This window comes from Girardinichthys multiradiatus, chromosome 14 (assembly GCF_021462225.1).
Source record: "Girardinichthys multiradiatus isolate DD_20200921_A chromosome 14, DD_fGirMul_XY1, whole genome shotgun sequence".
Lineage (NCBI taxonomy): Eukaryota > Metazoa > Chordata > Actinopteri > Cyprinodontiformes > Goodeidae > Girardinichthys > Girardinichthys multiradiatus.
In genome coordinates, this window is record NC_061807.1 from 31655246 (window position 1) to 31670856 (window position 15611).

General features: G+C 42.6%; 1 protein-coding gene across 2 annotated transcripts; it reads right to left on the bottom strand.

Moving 5' to 3' along the window:
• Window positions 1-227: 227 nt before the first annotated feature.
• Window positions 228-13548, bottom strand: si:dkey-185m8.2 (trichohyalin). Of its 2 annotated transcripts, none has more exons than XM_047386796.1 (3): window positions 13403-13548; window positions 12358-13134; window positions 228-5708 (listed from the first exon to the last, which is right to left on the bottom strand). In XM_047386796.1, the coding sequence occupies exons 1-3, from the start codon at window positions 13449-13451 to the stop codon at window positions 304-306; spliced, it is 6231 nt and encodes a 2076-aa protein (XP_047242752.1). In that variant the 5' UTR covers window positions 13452-13548; the 3' UTR covers window positions 228-303. The 2 variants fall into 2 exon arrangements, with proteins under 2 accessions (XP_047242752.1, XP_047242751.1); XM_047386795.1 differs by having other exon boundaries at window positions 12358-13182; window positions 13403-13546.
• Between the last annotated feature and the right edge of the window lie 2063 nt (window positions 13549-15611).

The following is a 15611-nucleotide window of genomic DNA, read 5'->3' on the forward strand; positions in this document are numbered from 1 at the left end:
GTTAAAGGCAGTTTTTTCAGTGTAGTTTCAGACTTTTCCTCCTCTAGCAGTTGCAGAACTTCACAGTTTATGATGCATATTTATTTTTTATTTTTAACCTGCCAATAGATTTATTCCTCAATAATACACTAAACATTTTCACTTGTGACTTACTTAATTTCAATGAGAAAAGAAGCAGCAGATTTACTAATTAAATACAGGTTTGTGTGTCAGAAATGAGACTAGTCCACTTTTAGTTGGTTTTATTCAAACATATTTACAAATACACACGAAAAGATAATTATATGGTCAATTAATTAGTCCTCACATTTCTAAGGTTAAATCTGCAATATCTTCCATCTTCTCAAATAATCCTTCGATCACTGAGTTGTTTTGTTTGCTGGTCAGCACATGGTACCTGCCCTCACACCTCTCTATGAGCCCCATCAGTTCCCCGTTCCTCAGGATGTGCTGCTCCACGCTCTCTCCCAGAATCTCCCCCCAGGTGAAAAGCACCAACGTGCGCCTCCAGGCCTCCTCCCCGAGCAAGCCCACGTGCTCCTCCACGGCCCTCCTGTAGTTCCGCGTGTAGGTCAGGAAGGCAGGAAGGAGCAGGAGGACGACATGAAAGCCCGGCCGGCACCAGGAGGCGCTGTCCAGTATGTTCTTACGTTGCGCCGTGTCAGTTGGGTCGGGGCCATCTCGCCACTTCAGACCCAGCGGTTCTGCGACCGCCAGGCGCCTTCTGCCTATCTGACCTCTCCAAGGCCTGAAGCCGGATCCATTGAACTTAGATGCTTCTCCGCCTAAGATGGTGACTCCAGCCGGAGATTGAGAAGACCACGTCTCTCCGAGAACCATCACTCTCAAATCCAGCCCCAGGTCCTTGTGGTTTGGTAGGGATCTGAAACTGTTGATCTTATTGTTTACTTCGAGCTGTTTTGTTTCTAACAGTGTTTCAAGGTGATTTTTATTTGTCTCTGCAGTGGTATCTTCTCTGTCTGACTCTTTTCCGCTTCCCTTTGCCCTCCCCTTATTGACCTCTTGGTGCATCAAAGGCAAGTTATCTTCACTCAGTAGATGGGAAGAATCCCTTTCCTTAATGCTATCATCAGACATTTGGTGTCTCCTGACCAGCTCTTCCTCTCGTTGTGTGAGATTCTGCTCCCATCTGTTCATATTTTTGAGCGAGTCCTTTAGCTTTGTCTCCCTGGTGCGGAGCTCCTCTTTCAGCAAAGAAAGGTTTCTGCGCATCTCATCCAGCTCCTGTGTCGTGCAATTGACGTGTTCGTTTTGCATCAGCAGCTCGGACTTCCAGTTGAGTAGCTCCTGCACCTCGTTCTTTAGGTAGCACTCTCTGTCCTTCAGCTCCTTCCCTTGATCCTTCAGGCCCCTGACCTTCTTCTGGAGGTCTTGACCATGAGAGCTCAGCTCTTTCTGCTTGCCCTCCAGGGCTCCAAGCAATGCGTCCAGCTCCTTTTCCTTCTTCTCGATAACCTGTTGCCTTAAGTTCAACTCTTTCCTGTGATTATCATTTTCCTCTGCTTCTTTTTTGCTTATCTCTAGACTAGTTTGAAGTTTCTGAAGCTCTGATTCTCTACTTTTCAGCTTGATCTCCATTTCAACAAGCTCTTCCTGTTTTGCATTGAGGTTGTTTCTTCTCTTGCTCAACCCTTCTTCCTCTCTCCTCACAGCTTGCTCTCTGTCTTCGACTAATGTCTCTCTTTTTAGGCATTCTTTGTCATATTTCTCTGCCTGGCCTTTTTGTTTCTCTATCAGCTCATTGATCTGAATCTTGCTCCTGTCTTCACTCGCTTTAATCTCTTCCACCTCTAGTAGAAGTTTATCATTGGCTTCTTGTAAAGCTCTCACCTCTGAGTCTCTCTCCAGAATGATAGCTTCTATGCTCTTTACCTTCTCCTCACATGTTGCTTGATGCTCCCTAATTTCTTCCTCACTCTTCTTCCTCATCTCCTCGCACTTGATGCTGAAATTTTCTGTCTCTTTTCTCATCTTCTCATTTTGCTCATTCAGCTCCTCTACTCTCTTCTGGCTCCTCTTGTATTTCTCTGTGATGACCTGAATGCTTTGCTCTAACTGACTGATATGAGTCTCCTTCTCCTTTGCAAACTTCTCTATATTCTGAGTTTTTTCTTTGATCTCTTTTTCGTACTCCTGAATCATGCTCATCATTTCCTTCTCCATTTTCACAGTGAGCTCTTTCAGCTCTGATTTAGTCTGCTCGATGGTCAGCCTAAGCTGGACGACCTCCTTCTCATTGTCTTTGTCTTTTTGCAGCAGATGTTTGAGCTCTTGTTCTTTCTCCTGGTTTCTTTCCATCATTTCTGCCTGGAGTTTCTTCTCTTGCTCTGCGTGGCATTGCTGCATCTCAGCCATGCTAATCACATTCTTTTCATTTCTTTCTCTCAACTCTTCTATGTCTTTAAAGCAGTTTGCACACTGTTGTTTTAGGTTGTCAATCTGCCCTTCTTTCTCTGTGAGAAGCCTTTCTGCTTGTGTTATTTCTTTCGATTTCTTCTCGATGATCTCTAGAAGCTTGTTTATCTCGCTCGCTCCTCTCTCCTCTGTCTTCTTCAGCTCCTCCCTCCATCTTGCCTCCCTGGACTCAGCCTGCTGTTTAATATTTTTGTTCTCGATCTCCTTCTCTTTCAGTTTGTTCTCCATGTCTTCCAGAAGCTCTTGCCTCATCTCCTCCATCCTTCTCTCGGTGTCCTGAAGGCGTTGCTCGGCCTCTTTCTTTTGGTTCAGAATGATTTCTCCCCGCTCCTCTTCCTTTCTCTGCAGAATCTCCTCAATGTCCTTTATGTGCTGTTGCAACTTTTCTATTGCTCTGCTATTTTCTTCTGAAGTTTGCTGCATCTGCTTCTTGTAGCTCAGACCGTCTCTTTCTCTTTGCTGCTTTGCCTGCACCAGATGTTCCTCCAGATCTTTTATTTGCTCCTTTATCTGTTCGATTTCCTGTTCTTTTCTCTTCATTTTCTGCTCTGTGTTTTTTTTGCACTCCAAATAAACAAGATCTTTCTCTTCCTTTTCTTGGATCTTCTCCTTTATTTCTTTAATAATTAATTTCATCTCCTCAGTTTCTTTGACTTTTTCTTTTAGTTTTTGCTCCATTGCATTGATCTCATTTAAAAGATCTTTCTCTCTTTCTTCTCTTTGTTGCATTTTCTCCTTCATTTCTTCAATCTTCCCCTTCACTTCCTCTGTCTGTTGCTCCATCTCTTTCTTGTATCTTTTTCTCTCTGTTTCTCTCCTTTGAATGTCACTCAAAAGTTCTTTCTCTCTTTCTTCTTTCTGTTGCATTTTCTCCTTCATTTCTTTGAACTTCTTTTTCATTTCCTCAACCTCTTTCTCTTTTTGCAGAACCTCTTTCTTGTGTCTACCGTTATCTGCTGCTCTGTTTTCAATTTCATTTTTCAGTTCACATTTCACTTCTTCAATTTCTTTTTGTCTCTGGTGCAGATCTTGCAACATGCTGGCCTGTCCTCGCCCGGTTTCTTCTGTTTGGGCTGCAAACTTGTCCTTTAATTCTTTTATCTGTCTCTGTTTTTCCTGTTCTCCTTCATGTATTTGTTGCTTCAGCCCGTTATTTTCTCTTTCTCTCTCTCGTTCTAGCCTGCTTAGTATTTCTGCATGTTCTCGTTTGGCCTTTATGATTTCCTCTTCCTTCTCTTTGACTATTTTATCGACTTCCTTCTTGTGGTCCGCTTTACTTTCCTCCTTGAATTTAACCATTTCATTTATTTTTGTTGCTATTTCTTCTTGGTGTTTCAGTTTTAAGGCTTCCTGGTGCCTTTCTTTCTCTTGAGCATGTATTTCCATGTCTTTTTTGTGCTGTAGATGAGTTATTTCTTTGTTTTTTTCATTTTCCTGCATATTTGCTTCAATTTGAGTGAGAAATTCTAGTTTTAGTTTTGCCATTTCTCTCTTTTTTGTCTGCAAAAGTTCACTCTTTTCTTTTGCAAACTGTTTATTTAACTCTGTTATCTGTTTTTGTTGCTCTTGCTTCATGTTCTCAATTTCTTCTTTATGCAGTAGTTTGAGTCTTTCTATGTCGTTATTTTTTTCTTTTAACATCTTGTTGATTTCTTGTTTCTGTTGAACTTTCATTGTCTCCATATTTTTTTCAGTCTCATTATTTTTTCTGACCATCTCTTCTTGATGCTGCAGTTTTATGTCTTTTATCTCTGTTTCTTTCTCCCCCATTTGTGTTTTATGTTGTAGTTTCAGGTCCTCCGTCCTTTTTTCCAACATTTTAAAGTTTTCGAGCATCATCTGCTGTTCCTCTGTAGCCTTTCTTCTCAGTTCTTCCAGCTGTTTGTCTTTATTTTCCATCTCTTGCTTCAGTTTTTCCTCCCTCTCTGCCATCTCCCTGATTTTCTCTCCTTCTTTTCTAAGAGAATCATTATAGTGTGTTTCAGTCTGCTCCATTTTTACTTGTAACGCTTCAAACCTTTCAATCCACTCTGCTCTCTCCTTCTTAAGCACCTCCACAGCGTCCTCCTTCTCCTCAAGTTTTTTTCTCCATTCTTGTTTTTCTGCTCTGATTTCATCCTCCCGCCGCCTCCTCTTGTGTTCAGATTCAACGCAGGTGCGTTCGAGATCGAGAAGTTTCAGCTGTTGCTCATCAGTCCTTTCCTTTAGCTCCTCGATCTCCCTTTCTTTTAGGTCCAAGTTGAGCTCCGCGTCGTGTTTCTCTTGTTGACGTTGGTTTAGTGCGATTCGGATTCTCTCGTTTTCAAGGCTTAGATCCTGAATTTCCCTCTCTCTGTCCTCCGTCAGCCATCGCATCCTCTCTTCCAAGTCGCCAAAGTCATTTCTGATTTCTCCAACCCTCCTGTCTTCTTCCTCCTCCTCCTCTCTTTGAACATCCGCTTTACCTGGTGACTTCACCTTCTTCTTACGATCAAAGAACCACCTGATGCTTTTCACCTCCCGGTCCCTCATTTTTTTCAACTCTGCCTCCTGACGAACCAGCTTGTCTCCCATCTCCTTAAGCCGCTGGTTGAACTTTTCATTCCTCTGAAGGCTCAGATCCCTAACTTCCTGTATCACGCAGGAGAAGGCTTCACATCTGTTCATCGTTGCCATCTTCTCCACTTTCTCCAGGAGCTCCGTCACCTTTGCAGACCCACCGCTGCCTCGTCCTCCTCCGTCTCTGCTGCCAATCACATGGTACCTGCCCCTGCATTTCTCCAGCAGCCACTGCAAGTCCCTGCCTCCGCTCTGGATGTGCTGCTCAATGACCACCCCCTCGCGGAGCTGGTCGCCGTGGGTGAACAGCAGGATTGTGTGTCTCCACACGCCCTCTCCAAGAAGTTCCAGGTGCTCCCTGATGTGTCCCGACCTCACAAGAGTGTCCACCCTCAGAGTCACCAGGAGGGCATGAGGCCCAGGAGGGCACAGAGCCACGCTGCACATGATCTCTCGTTTGACCCGCTCTGGCGTGGCACCGGCAACTCCTGCCTCCCAGCCTGGTGTGTCCACCACAGTCACCATTACCCTGGCCACCTCCGCCTGCTGGCGGACACTCTCCTCCGTCACTACTCCTGCTTGGAAGAAGCCAGTTTTCCCAAGGAGGGCGTTCCCGGCACAACTCTTCCCAGTTTCGCGCTCTCCCAGTAGAACCAGTCTAACCTCAGGAAGCCGTCGAGAAGTCTTGGAGAACGACTGGTGTGCATCCAGCTCTGAACCCTGGAGTCCATCGCCTGGGAATAAGAAAGATACAAACGTTTTTTACTCTATGTTTTCGTGCCACCTACACAGCTATAATAAAAATGGGTGCTGGACATTTTGTTATTTCGCCATTTTCTATTTTTGCATTTCTGCCAAAGACGTTCCCTACCTGCTGTGGGGACGTTATGTGCCTGATTTGACAACCAACAAATTTAGATAATGTTTTATATTCTACTCATAATCTTGTGTAAAGAAAGTCTGTTTTATAATTCCAATACATTCATGAAAAAAACTCTTACTTTGTTTAATAAGGGGCCCTAATTTGTCATTTTGTGGAAGTTATCTGGTCTAAATAATTGGAAAAAAAAAGTGTCTCACAAATTTTTCAGAAACAAAATGTAGAATAAAAAAACTATATATGAAATATAAGCATTTAACTCTACTTATCTTGATTATTTATGAAAATACTCAACTATTTTGGGCGAAACATGCAAACTTAAAAATGCGTTGTCTATTGAATTTGTTTCTGTGATGTGTGAGCAAACAGATTTGTCTAGATGGACAAGGCTGCTCCACGCAAATAAGTCTTAGACATGTGGCTGCAGAGGACTGATGGAGAATCAGAGGTATTATTTCTGTTGCTTATTATTAGTTTTTGTGTCCTAATTGAATCAACCTTCATTCTATAACCCCACACATACAGTTGAAACCAGACTTACGCTTGATTAAAAGCGTGAGTCATTTCAATTCAATTCAATTCAAAAATACTTTATTAATCCCAGAACAGAGCCAGCCTTTTTCATCAGCTTGTTGAGCTTCTTCTTGTACACCTCCTTGCTGTCTCTTATCTTGACTTTAAGTTGCTTCTGTAAACTCCTCAATAATTCTCTGTCTCCCTCTCTGAAGGCTCTTTTTTTCTTGTTAAGCAGGTCCTTCAGGTCACTGGTGATCCAAGGTTTGTTATTGGGGAAGCATCTCACGGTTCTGGTGGGGATGATGTTATCCACACAGAAGTTTATACAAGTCCTTCTAAAAATATTAGCATATTGTGATAAAGTTCATTATTTTCCATAATGTCATGATGAAAGGGAAATTAAATGTTGTTATAGCTCATATTATGAAGGTTTCCTCAAAGAGCCGTTGTAGATGCTGATGTCTGTGGGCAGGAAGGATCTCCTGTAGCGCTCCGTCTTACAGCAGGTCTGAAGAAGCCTCTGACTGAAGACACTCTGTTGCTGTAGGACAGTCTCATGAAGAGGATGCTCAGGGTTCTCCATAATGTTCTTCATTTTATGAAGAATCATTCTTTCCACAATGATCTCCAGAGGAGTCTCCAGAACAGAGCCAGCCTTTTTCATCAGCTTGTTGAGCTTTTTTAAGTCCTTGGCTCTGATGCTGCTTCCCCAGCAGATGATGGTAGAAGAGATCACATTTTCCACAACAGACTTATAGAAGATATGCAGCATCTTGCTGGAAACACCGAAGGACCTAAGCTTCCTCAAGAAGTACAGTCTGCTCTGTCCCTTCTTGTAGATGGCTTCACAGTTGCATCTCCACTCTAGTCTGTTGTCCAGGTGAACACCGAGGTATTTATACTCCTCCACCACCTCCACTTCTTCTCCCATGATGGAAATAGTTTTTGACTTATTCCTGTTTCTCTTAAAATCTACAATCATCTCCTTTGTTTTAGTCAGGTTCAAAATGAGATGATTGTTTCCACACCATGCCACAAAGCGGTCCACCACCTTCCTGGACTCAGCTTCTTGTCCATCTCTGATCCACCTCACGACTGCAGAATCATCCGAGTATTTCTGCAGATGACAGGAGTCTGTCTTGTACTGGAAGTCTGAGGTGTACAGAGTGAAAAGAAATGGTGAGAGTACAGTCCCCTGTGGTGCTCCTGTGCTGCTGACTACCTGGTTAGACTCATAACCCTTCAGTCTCACAAACTGTGGTCTGTTTGTCAGGTAGTCTTTGATCCAGGAGATTGTTGAGGCCTCCACCTGAGTCTTCTGGAGTTTCTGACAAAGCAAATCAGGTTGGATTGTATTAAATGCACTGGAGAAATCAAAGAACATGATCCTCACAGTGCTACTGGCTTTGTCCAGATGACAGTGGGTTTGTTGAAGCAGGTGTATGATGGCATCTTCAACTCCAACTCCACAGCGATAAGCAAACTGAAGGGGGTCCTGATGGTTTACTGTTTGCTGACTCAGGTGAGCCAACAGGAGTCTCTCTAGGACCTTCATGATGTGAGATGTCAGGGCAACAGCTCTATAGTCATTGAGGACTGATGGGTCAGTTTTCTTTGGTCCCGGAACAAGACAGGAGGTCTTCCACAACACCGGAACCTTCTTCTGGGCCAGGCTAAGGTTGAAGAGGTGCTGCAGAATCCCACAGAGCTGCTCTGCACAAGCCTTCAGGACTCTAGGGCTGACATGATCTGGACCTGCAGCCTTATTCCTATTCAGTCTCTCCAGTTGCATCTTCACCTGACTTCTTGAGACACACAGGTGGAAGGGGGAAGCAAAGGAAGCATCAGCATCTTCTGATATGGTTGATGGCAAACATGTAGAAGCAGAAGGGTCTAGGGCTGAGGTGGAAGATAAAAAATGTGAGGTATTACTGGACAGCTGTGGGTCCTGTGGGTCAAAGGAAGATGGAATGTCTGTTTGGCTGTGAGCAGGAGAGGAGGATGCGAAGCTTGTTTCTGAACTGAACCTATTGAAGAATGTGTTCAGTTCATTGGCTCTGTCCAGACCTCCATCAGTCTGATCATCCTTCTGCTTGAGGTCTGTGATCTTCTTCATCCCTGTCCACACATCTCTGATATTGTTTTGCTGGAGCTTGCTCTCTAGCTTCTTCTTGTACACCTCCTTGCTGTCTCTTATCTTGACTTTAAGTTGCTTCTGTATAGTCCTCAATAATTCTCTGTCTCCCTCTCTGAAGGCTCTTTTTTTCTTGTTAAGCAGGTCCTTCAGGTCACTGGTGATCCAAGGTTTGTTATTGGGGAAGCATCTCACGGTTCTGGTGGGGATGATGTTATCCACACAGAAGTTTATACAAGTCCTTCTAAAAATATTAGCATATTGTGATAAAGTTCATTATTTTCCATAATTTCATGATGAAAATTTAACATTCATATATTTTTGATTCATTGCACACTAACTGAAATATTTCAGGTCTTTCATTGTCTTAATACGGATGATTTTGGCATACAGCTCATGAAAACCCAAAATTCCTATCTCACAAAATTAGCATATCATTAAAAGGCTCTCTAAACGAGCTATGGACCTAATCATCTGAATCAACGAGTTAACTCTAAACACCTGCAAAATATTCCTGAGGCCTTTAAAACTCCCAGCCTGGTTCATCACTCAAAACCCCAATCATGGGTAAGACTGCCGACCTGACTGCTGTCCAGAAGGCCACTATTGACACCCTCAAGCAAGAGGGTAAGACACAGAAATAAATTTTTGAACGAATAGGCTGTTCCCAGAGTGCTGTATCAAGGCACCTCAGTGGGAAGTCTGTGGGAAGGAAAAAGTGTGGCAGAAAACGCTGCACAACGAGAAGAGATGACCGGACCCTGAGGAAGATTGTGGAGAAGGGCCGATTCCAGACCTTGGGGGACCTGCGGAAGCAGTGGACTGAGTCTGGAGTAGAAACATCCAGAGCCACCGTGCACAGGCGTGTGCAGGAAATGGGCTACAGGTGCCACATTTCCCTGGTCAAGCCACTTTTGAACCAGAAACAGCGGCAGAAGCGCCTGACCTGGGCTACAGAGAAGCAGCACTGGACTGTTGCTCAGTGGTCCAAAGTATTTTTTTCGGATGAAAGCAAATTCTGCATGTCATTCGGAAATCAAGGTGCCAGAGTCTGGAGGAAGACTGGGGAGAAGGAAATGCCAAAATGCCCGAAGTCCAGTGTCAAGCACCCACAGTCAGTGATGGTCTGGGGTGCCGTGTCAGCTGCTGGTGTTGGTCCACTGTGTTTTATCAAGGGCAGGGTCAATGCAGCTAGCTATCAGGAGATTTTGGAGCACTTCATGCTTCCATCTGCTGAAAAGCTTCATGGAGATGAAGATTTCATTTTTCAGCACGACCTGGCACCTGCTCACAGTGCCAAAACCACTGGTAAATGGTTTACTGACCATGGTATCACTGTGCTCAATTGGCCTGCCAACTCTCCTGACCTGAACCCCATAGAGAATCTGTGGGATATTGTGAAGAGAACGTTGAGAGACTCAAGACCCAACACTCTGGATGAGCTAAAGGCCGCTATCGAAGCATCCTGGGCCTCCATAAGACCTCAGCAGTGCCACAGGCTGATTGCCTCCATGCCACGCCGCATTGAAGCAGTCATTTCTGCCAAAGGATTCCCGACCAAGTATTGAGTGCATAACTGTACATGATTATTTGAAGGTTGACGTTTTTTGTATTAAAAACACTTTTCTTTTATTGGTCGGATGAAATATGCTAATTTTGTGAGATAGGAATTTTGGGTTTTCATGAGCTGTATGCCAAAATCATCCGTATTAAGACAATAAAAGACCTGAAATATTTCAGTTAGTGTGCAATGAATCTAAAATATATGAATGTTAAATTTTCATCATGACATTATGGAAAATAATGAACTTTATCACAATATGCTAATATTTTGAGAAGGACCTGTATGTAGCATTATGTGTCTACTACTTTGCAGACGATTCTCTGCTGCTCTCAGACTTGCCCCCTGCAGGTATCATGTGATCAGCAGGACTGGAGATGATATAAAAAATGTATTAGCATTTCAGACTGAACAAACTTACAGTCAACTGGTTCATTGACTTTTGCAAAGGACTGCCTTGATTTCAATACATGGTGGGCTAATATATTTTGAATGCAGTAATGCCTTGCATCCTAGTGACAATCTGGCCTTTCAGATGGACTCGCTACAAATAGATGCCTACACCCAATTCAGTTGTTAGAAGCCAACATGCTATGCAATATAAACTGTTATTTTCAATGTGTGTTTCCTAAGGTCATTCAGACCTGTTTTAGTCACTTACTAACTGGCGGTTCGTCTAGCTTCCCATCAAAGCCTAGTGTTGCAATAGGTGTCAAAAGGTCCTTTAATTTGTGAAAAATAACACCTAAAGTAATTGTGCCAGTAATATTAAGTCAGTTTCCCTCTCCATCAATGTCTGTGTTTTTGTGCAAAGAAATCACCTCCATACTCCATAATAATAATGGTTTTCAGACGATTTCTAAGCATTCTAATCAGAGATGCTATACCTACAACTGATGGGGTTAAATGTAATGTGCATGCCCCTTTAACAACTCTGGTAAAAAAAATATGTACAACCCCTTAAAATGTTGTGTTTTTACAGTAGCATCATCTCTCATAGTGGCAGTTTTTGACATAAGCGATATATAGCCCACAGAGGCATGTCCTGGAGGGTGACATGAGCCCTCTAAAAAATAATTATGCCAGTTGCAGCTCCAAGTACAGTGTAGTACCCCCCACCCCATGTTGTTTTACATCACGTAAGCTCTGTAAGAAACTGTAGCTGTGCACAATGGCTGGCTAATGACTCCGAAGCTGGTGTTTAAGGATGTCCTTAAACATATTATTTGACTGGAATAATATGTATAAACATGAATTCAATGTATAAACATGTATAAACATGTATTCGACTGCATAACACTTTTTAATTAACAACAACAAAATAACATTTTACTTCAAATTGCCCATATCTACAGTTAAAACAACTGGAAATGTGGCACACATGGCTGGGAGAGGACACAAGCTTATCTTCAGGGATTGTAAGAAAGTCTCTAAATCTCACCAAAGCTGACTATCAGAGAACCGCATCAACATCTTCAGGTCTTCATGTCATTCCACCCGATCCACATTCCTATCTGTTGTTTGGGAAGCATTCTATCCTTCTATCACAACGGTAAAAATGTGGAGTTTGCTAACATTTTCTGGGACTTGAACTGCTACTGTGCACTTTGGTCAATTAATATCAAAAACGAGCCTTTTAGCAACAAACACTCCAGTTAGATTTGATGCGCAACAAGGACTGAAAAGCACTAACTCATTGTGAAGTATGGTGAAGGATCTATGATGGTGTGAGCCTGTCCCTTCTCCAAAAGCCCTGGGAGCTTTGTTGGAGTGCATAAAATTATTAACTCTTGCCAGGTCTAAAATTAGTCACTATAGGGCCTTTTGACTGAATAATGATGTAAAACATATGGACAAATCAACACATTACCTATTATATGTAAGGTGCTATTTGCATGAATTTAAAGGTTAACATAAGACTGTTATTAACAAGGAAAATTTCTGTACTTCAGGATTATTCTAGTTTATCTCATTTGTGTCTTAAGTGTTATTCTGCATAATTGGAGATGCTGGTAACTCATAATGAGACTTTTGAATGCAAGTCAGCCAAAGGTTGATATATGAAAAACATATTCTCAATATACAATCTTTTCAGTCTGAAAGACCAAAGTTATGATAAGTGATTGAAGTGCTATTTATTTAACTTACTAATAAAAAGATGAATTCATGCTGGGCATTCCAATGTAGAGGCCATCAGCGTGTTTTCTTCTAGGGTTTATAATGGAATCTAATGTTTTCATGCACTTAAAGCTTCTTCTGAAGTTACAGCAATAAACAATCTGAAGGACTCACTCATGAGAGCAGCTTTGATGGTCCCTCTTTGCATCTGTGCCTCCATCTGCCTCTGCTTCTTCCTCCTCTCCCTGGCTCTCCTCTTTCCATCTGCCTCCAGCCCCAACAGAACACCATTATCCAGCTCCAGATGATTCTTTACGCACTTCTTTCTGTCCACCATCATCTCCAGCTTCCTTATCAGCTCCTTTACTTGTGTCAAATCTCCTTTGTTGTAGTTATTGACTATGTGGTATCTGCTACCACACTTCTGGAGGAGTCTTTGGAGTCCAGAACCGCTTGTCTGGATTCGCTGCTCCATGGTGGACAGGCCCAGTTCGTCTCCCCTGGTGAAAAGCACCAAGGTGTGTTCCCACACCTCCCTTCCTAGCGGCTCTAGGTGCTCTTCTATCTCCTGGATGTAGCTGTCTGTGATGGAAGCGCAGGAGCGGACTACCAGGAGCACAGCGTGGGGTCCAGGAGGGCACAGGGTAACACTTCTTAGAGTTTCCCTCCTGACCCAATTGGGGGTACTGTTGAGAGGGTAGTACCACTCCCACCCAGGTGTGTCCACCACTGTGACCTTCCTTCCAACGACATCTGCTCGCCTTTTCACGCACTCCTCTGTTGGCTTCCCGCTCTCGAACCCACCCACACCTCCCAGCAAGGTGTTCCCTGCAGCGCTCTTGCCGGCTCCCTTTCTTCCCAGCAGAACCAGCCGGAGTTCTGGGAGGGCAGGTGGGGTGCCAGGGTAGACAGGAAGAGGTTGTATGTTCATGGCAGCCTGCAGACTCTCATCTGTGAAGAAAGGCAGAAGTACTTCCTCAGTGCATCGTGTCGGATAAGCTGAGTGACACAGAACAAAGAAACGTGACAAAAGTCAGACATCTACTATCTAGATGACCACTACAACTACACTTTGAATTTGAATTTTCATTATTTAATCCAACACCTACATCACCTAACCAGTTCCAGTGTTGGAAGTAACAGCTTAAACATCATTTAACTGACAGCTATGTACAAGCTTCATGTCAATGTTCTGCAACAATAACTGCTGTAAACTCACCACCGTTTCCTTCTGTGACTGCGCCGCAGTTCTCATCTGTCGATTCCATCTCACGGTCCACCTTCCTCCTTCTCTTTTTTAGTTCCTGTGTGTCTTTTTACAAGAAGAGCTTCTTGAGGGTCATTGCGACATACAACAGATGCAAACCGACGATTAACTGATGCGAAAAGAGGATTTGAGCTGCACAAAACGAACACATATAGTAGCAGAGTTACTCAGTCACATGACGTCTGTTTGTGGTTTCCTAACATGCTCTCTTTTATCACGACAGGAAGTTAGGAGGTGGAGGTGGCAGTGTGTTCTTTTAAGAAACGGTTGTACATGCTTGCAAAATGTAAAGCTGCATATATGCATGCAGCTCACGGCTAAAACATGTTGTATTCATGGATGCAAGGGTGCATGCACAGAACATTTGTATGTGTCTGCATGCAAACACAAATGTGCGTGGCTTTTCCTGAGAGCTGATCGGCACCCTAAAGTCAGACACTGGCCTGTGGTAAATACGAGGAACCTCGGTTTTCTGTGCCTACAAGATGGTGAGACTGCAACTAAGCCTTAGTACAAAAACTCTCTGTAGTTTAAGAACTCCCTTACACAGAGAAAACAGGCATGCAAACTTAAAAACACTAAAAGGAGACACTAAATGATAGGTTTACACTAGGTTTCATACTATCAAAGCCATGCTAAGTGAGAAAATGCATATTTTATCAACTTTATTGAGATGATTGTTCCTCATTTTAAGTTGTCTGACTTACACACAAAATAAAATATTTTTTTAATCGGAAATTATGAATTTTAATCTATTTTCAATCCTGGAAGCAGCAGCTGTTACGGCAATACATTTATGTTATCAGTCCTCAACTTTTAGCATCTCCAACATTAAACAAATCTGATCTAACTAAAGCTTGTGACTTGTTATTTTCTCCACTCATAAATTACTGTTTTCATTATGTCATGGTATTTATTTAATAGTTTGGGATTTCTTGAACCCATCTCCTGACTGATATGGTTGATTGATTTTCAATAACATAATTTTGATCTTTTGTAACCTTTCTTTAAAAGGCTTGGCTAAAAGATGGTTCAACAAAATAATAATTTAAGGGTCAGCACACTTATATAACGTTTTTTAGATTTTCCTCGGAAAGGTTTGTTTGGTTTTTCAGTTGAATTGTACATGTCACATTTGAGGTGGAAAGAGTTTTCACATTATTTATTATGGTCCCATCTAAAGATTACTTCACAGAACTTGGCCTTTTAAAAGCTCCACTCTGTGAAACCACTGTACATCAGCAGAGCTGTTAAAAAAATGCTTCATGACAGATTTGTTTTCTTACAGAGAAACATTTATTTTCTCATAGTTGCCTTATTGTGTGAAAAGCCAGTGATCCTTCATCACTCCTTCCCTAAGAGCTGCCTCCTGTCACAGCACCGTGGCTGTGGGGGCGTCCTTGGGTACATGCATGGTACAATATGTTCGCCAACAGCCTGATCCTGTCCAGCCCAAACCATGAAAACACACGACATAATGTTCTTCGTGATTCATCCTCTCCTCCTGCAGCAGTCAGAGATGATAAAAACAAACTCTGTGTATGGAAAGTACTGAATCAACTGCTTTATAGTTTTGGCTGCATTAATCTGGCCAGAGCAGCTCTGCGGGTTGTTAAATACAGTCTGAATATTGAAATAATTTTCTGGAGCATGCTTGTTTTTGTAAATGTTAATTTAGTTTTTCCTTTATAGACCACCAGCATGATCATAGATACAATACTTTGCAAAAGTATTTATTTCCCTGATGTGTCTTAATCTTCTGTCACTTTAGTACAATACGTTCTATTGGGATTTCACACAATACATCAACATGAAATAGTGCATAATTGTGCAGTGGCAGGAAAATGATACAGGGGTTTCAGAACTTTTTACAAATACAAATGTGAAAAGTGTGGCACATATTTGCATTCAGCCCACTTAGTCTGATACTCTCAAATAAAATGTGGAGAGGTTTAAAGCAGGGTTGGGTTATAAAACAATGTCCCAAACAGTAAGGAAAGACAATGAAACAACTCCAAAACTACCAAGTCAAAGCCTTTAACCTCAGCTGACATGCTGGGCAAGGAGAGCATTAATCAGAGAAGCTGCCAAGAGGCCTGTGGTATCTCTGGAAGAGCTACAGAGATCCATAGCTCAAGAAGGAGAGTCTGTTGACAGGATA

Excerpts from the sequence above, each read along its gene's own strand:
- si:dkey-185m8.2 (XM_047386795.1), bottom strand. The coding sequence starts at position 13,451 with ATGGAATCGACAGATGAGAACTGCGGCGCAGTCACAGAAGGAAACGGT. Across the intron at positions 13,183-13,402 it reads AGTCACAGAAGGAAACGGTG|CTTATCCGACACGATGCACT; the intron begins GTGAGTTTACAG and ends TGTGTCACTCAG. Across the intron at positions 5,709-12,357 it reads CATCAAAGCTGCTCTCATGA|GCGATGGACTCCAGGGTTCA; the intron begins GTGAGTCCTTCA and ends TCTTATTCCCAG.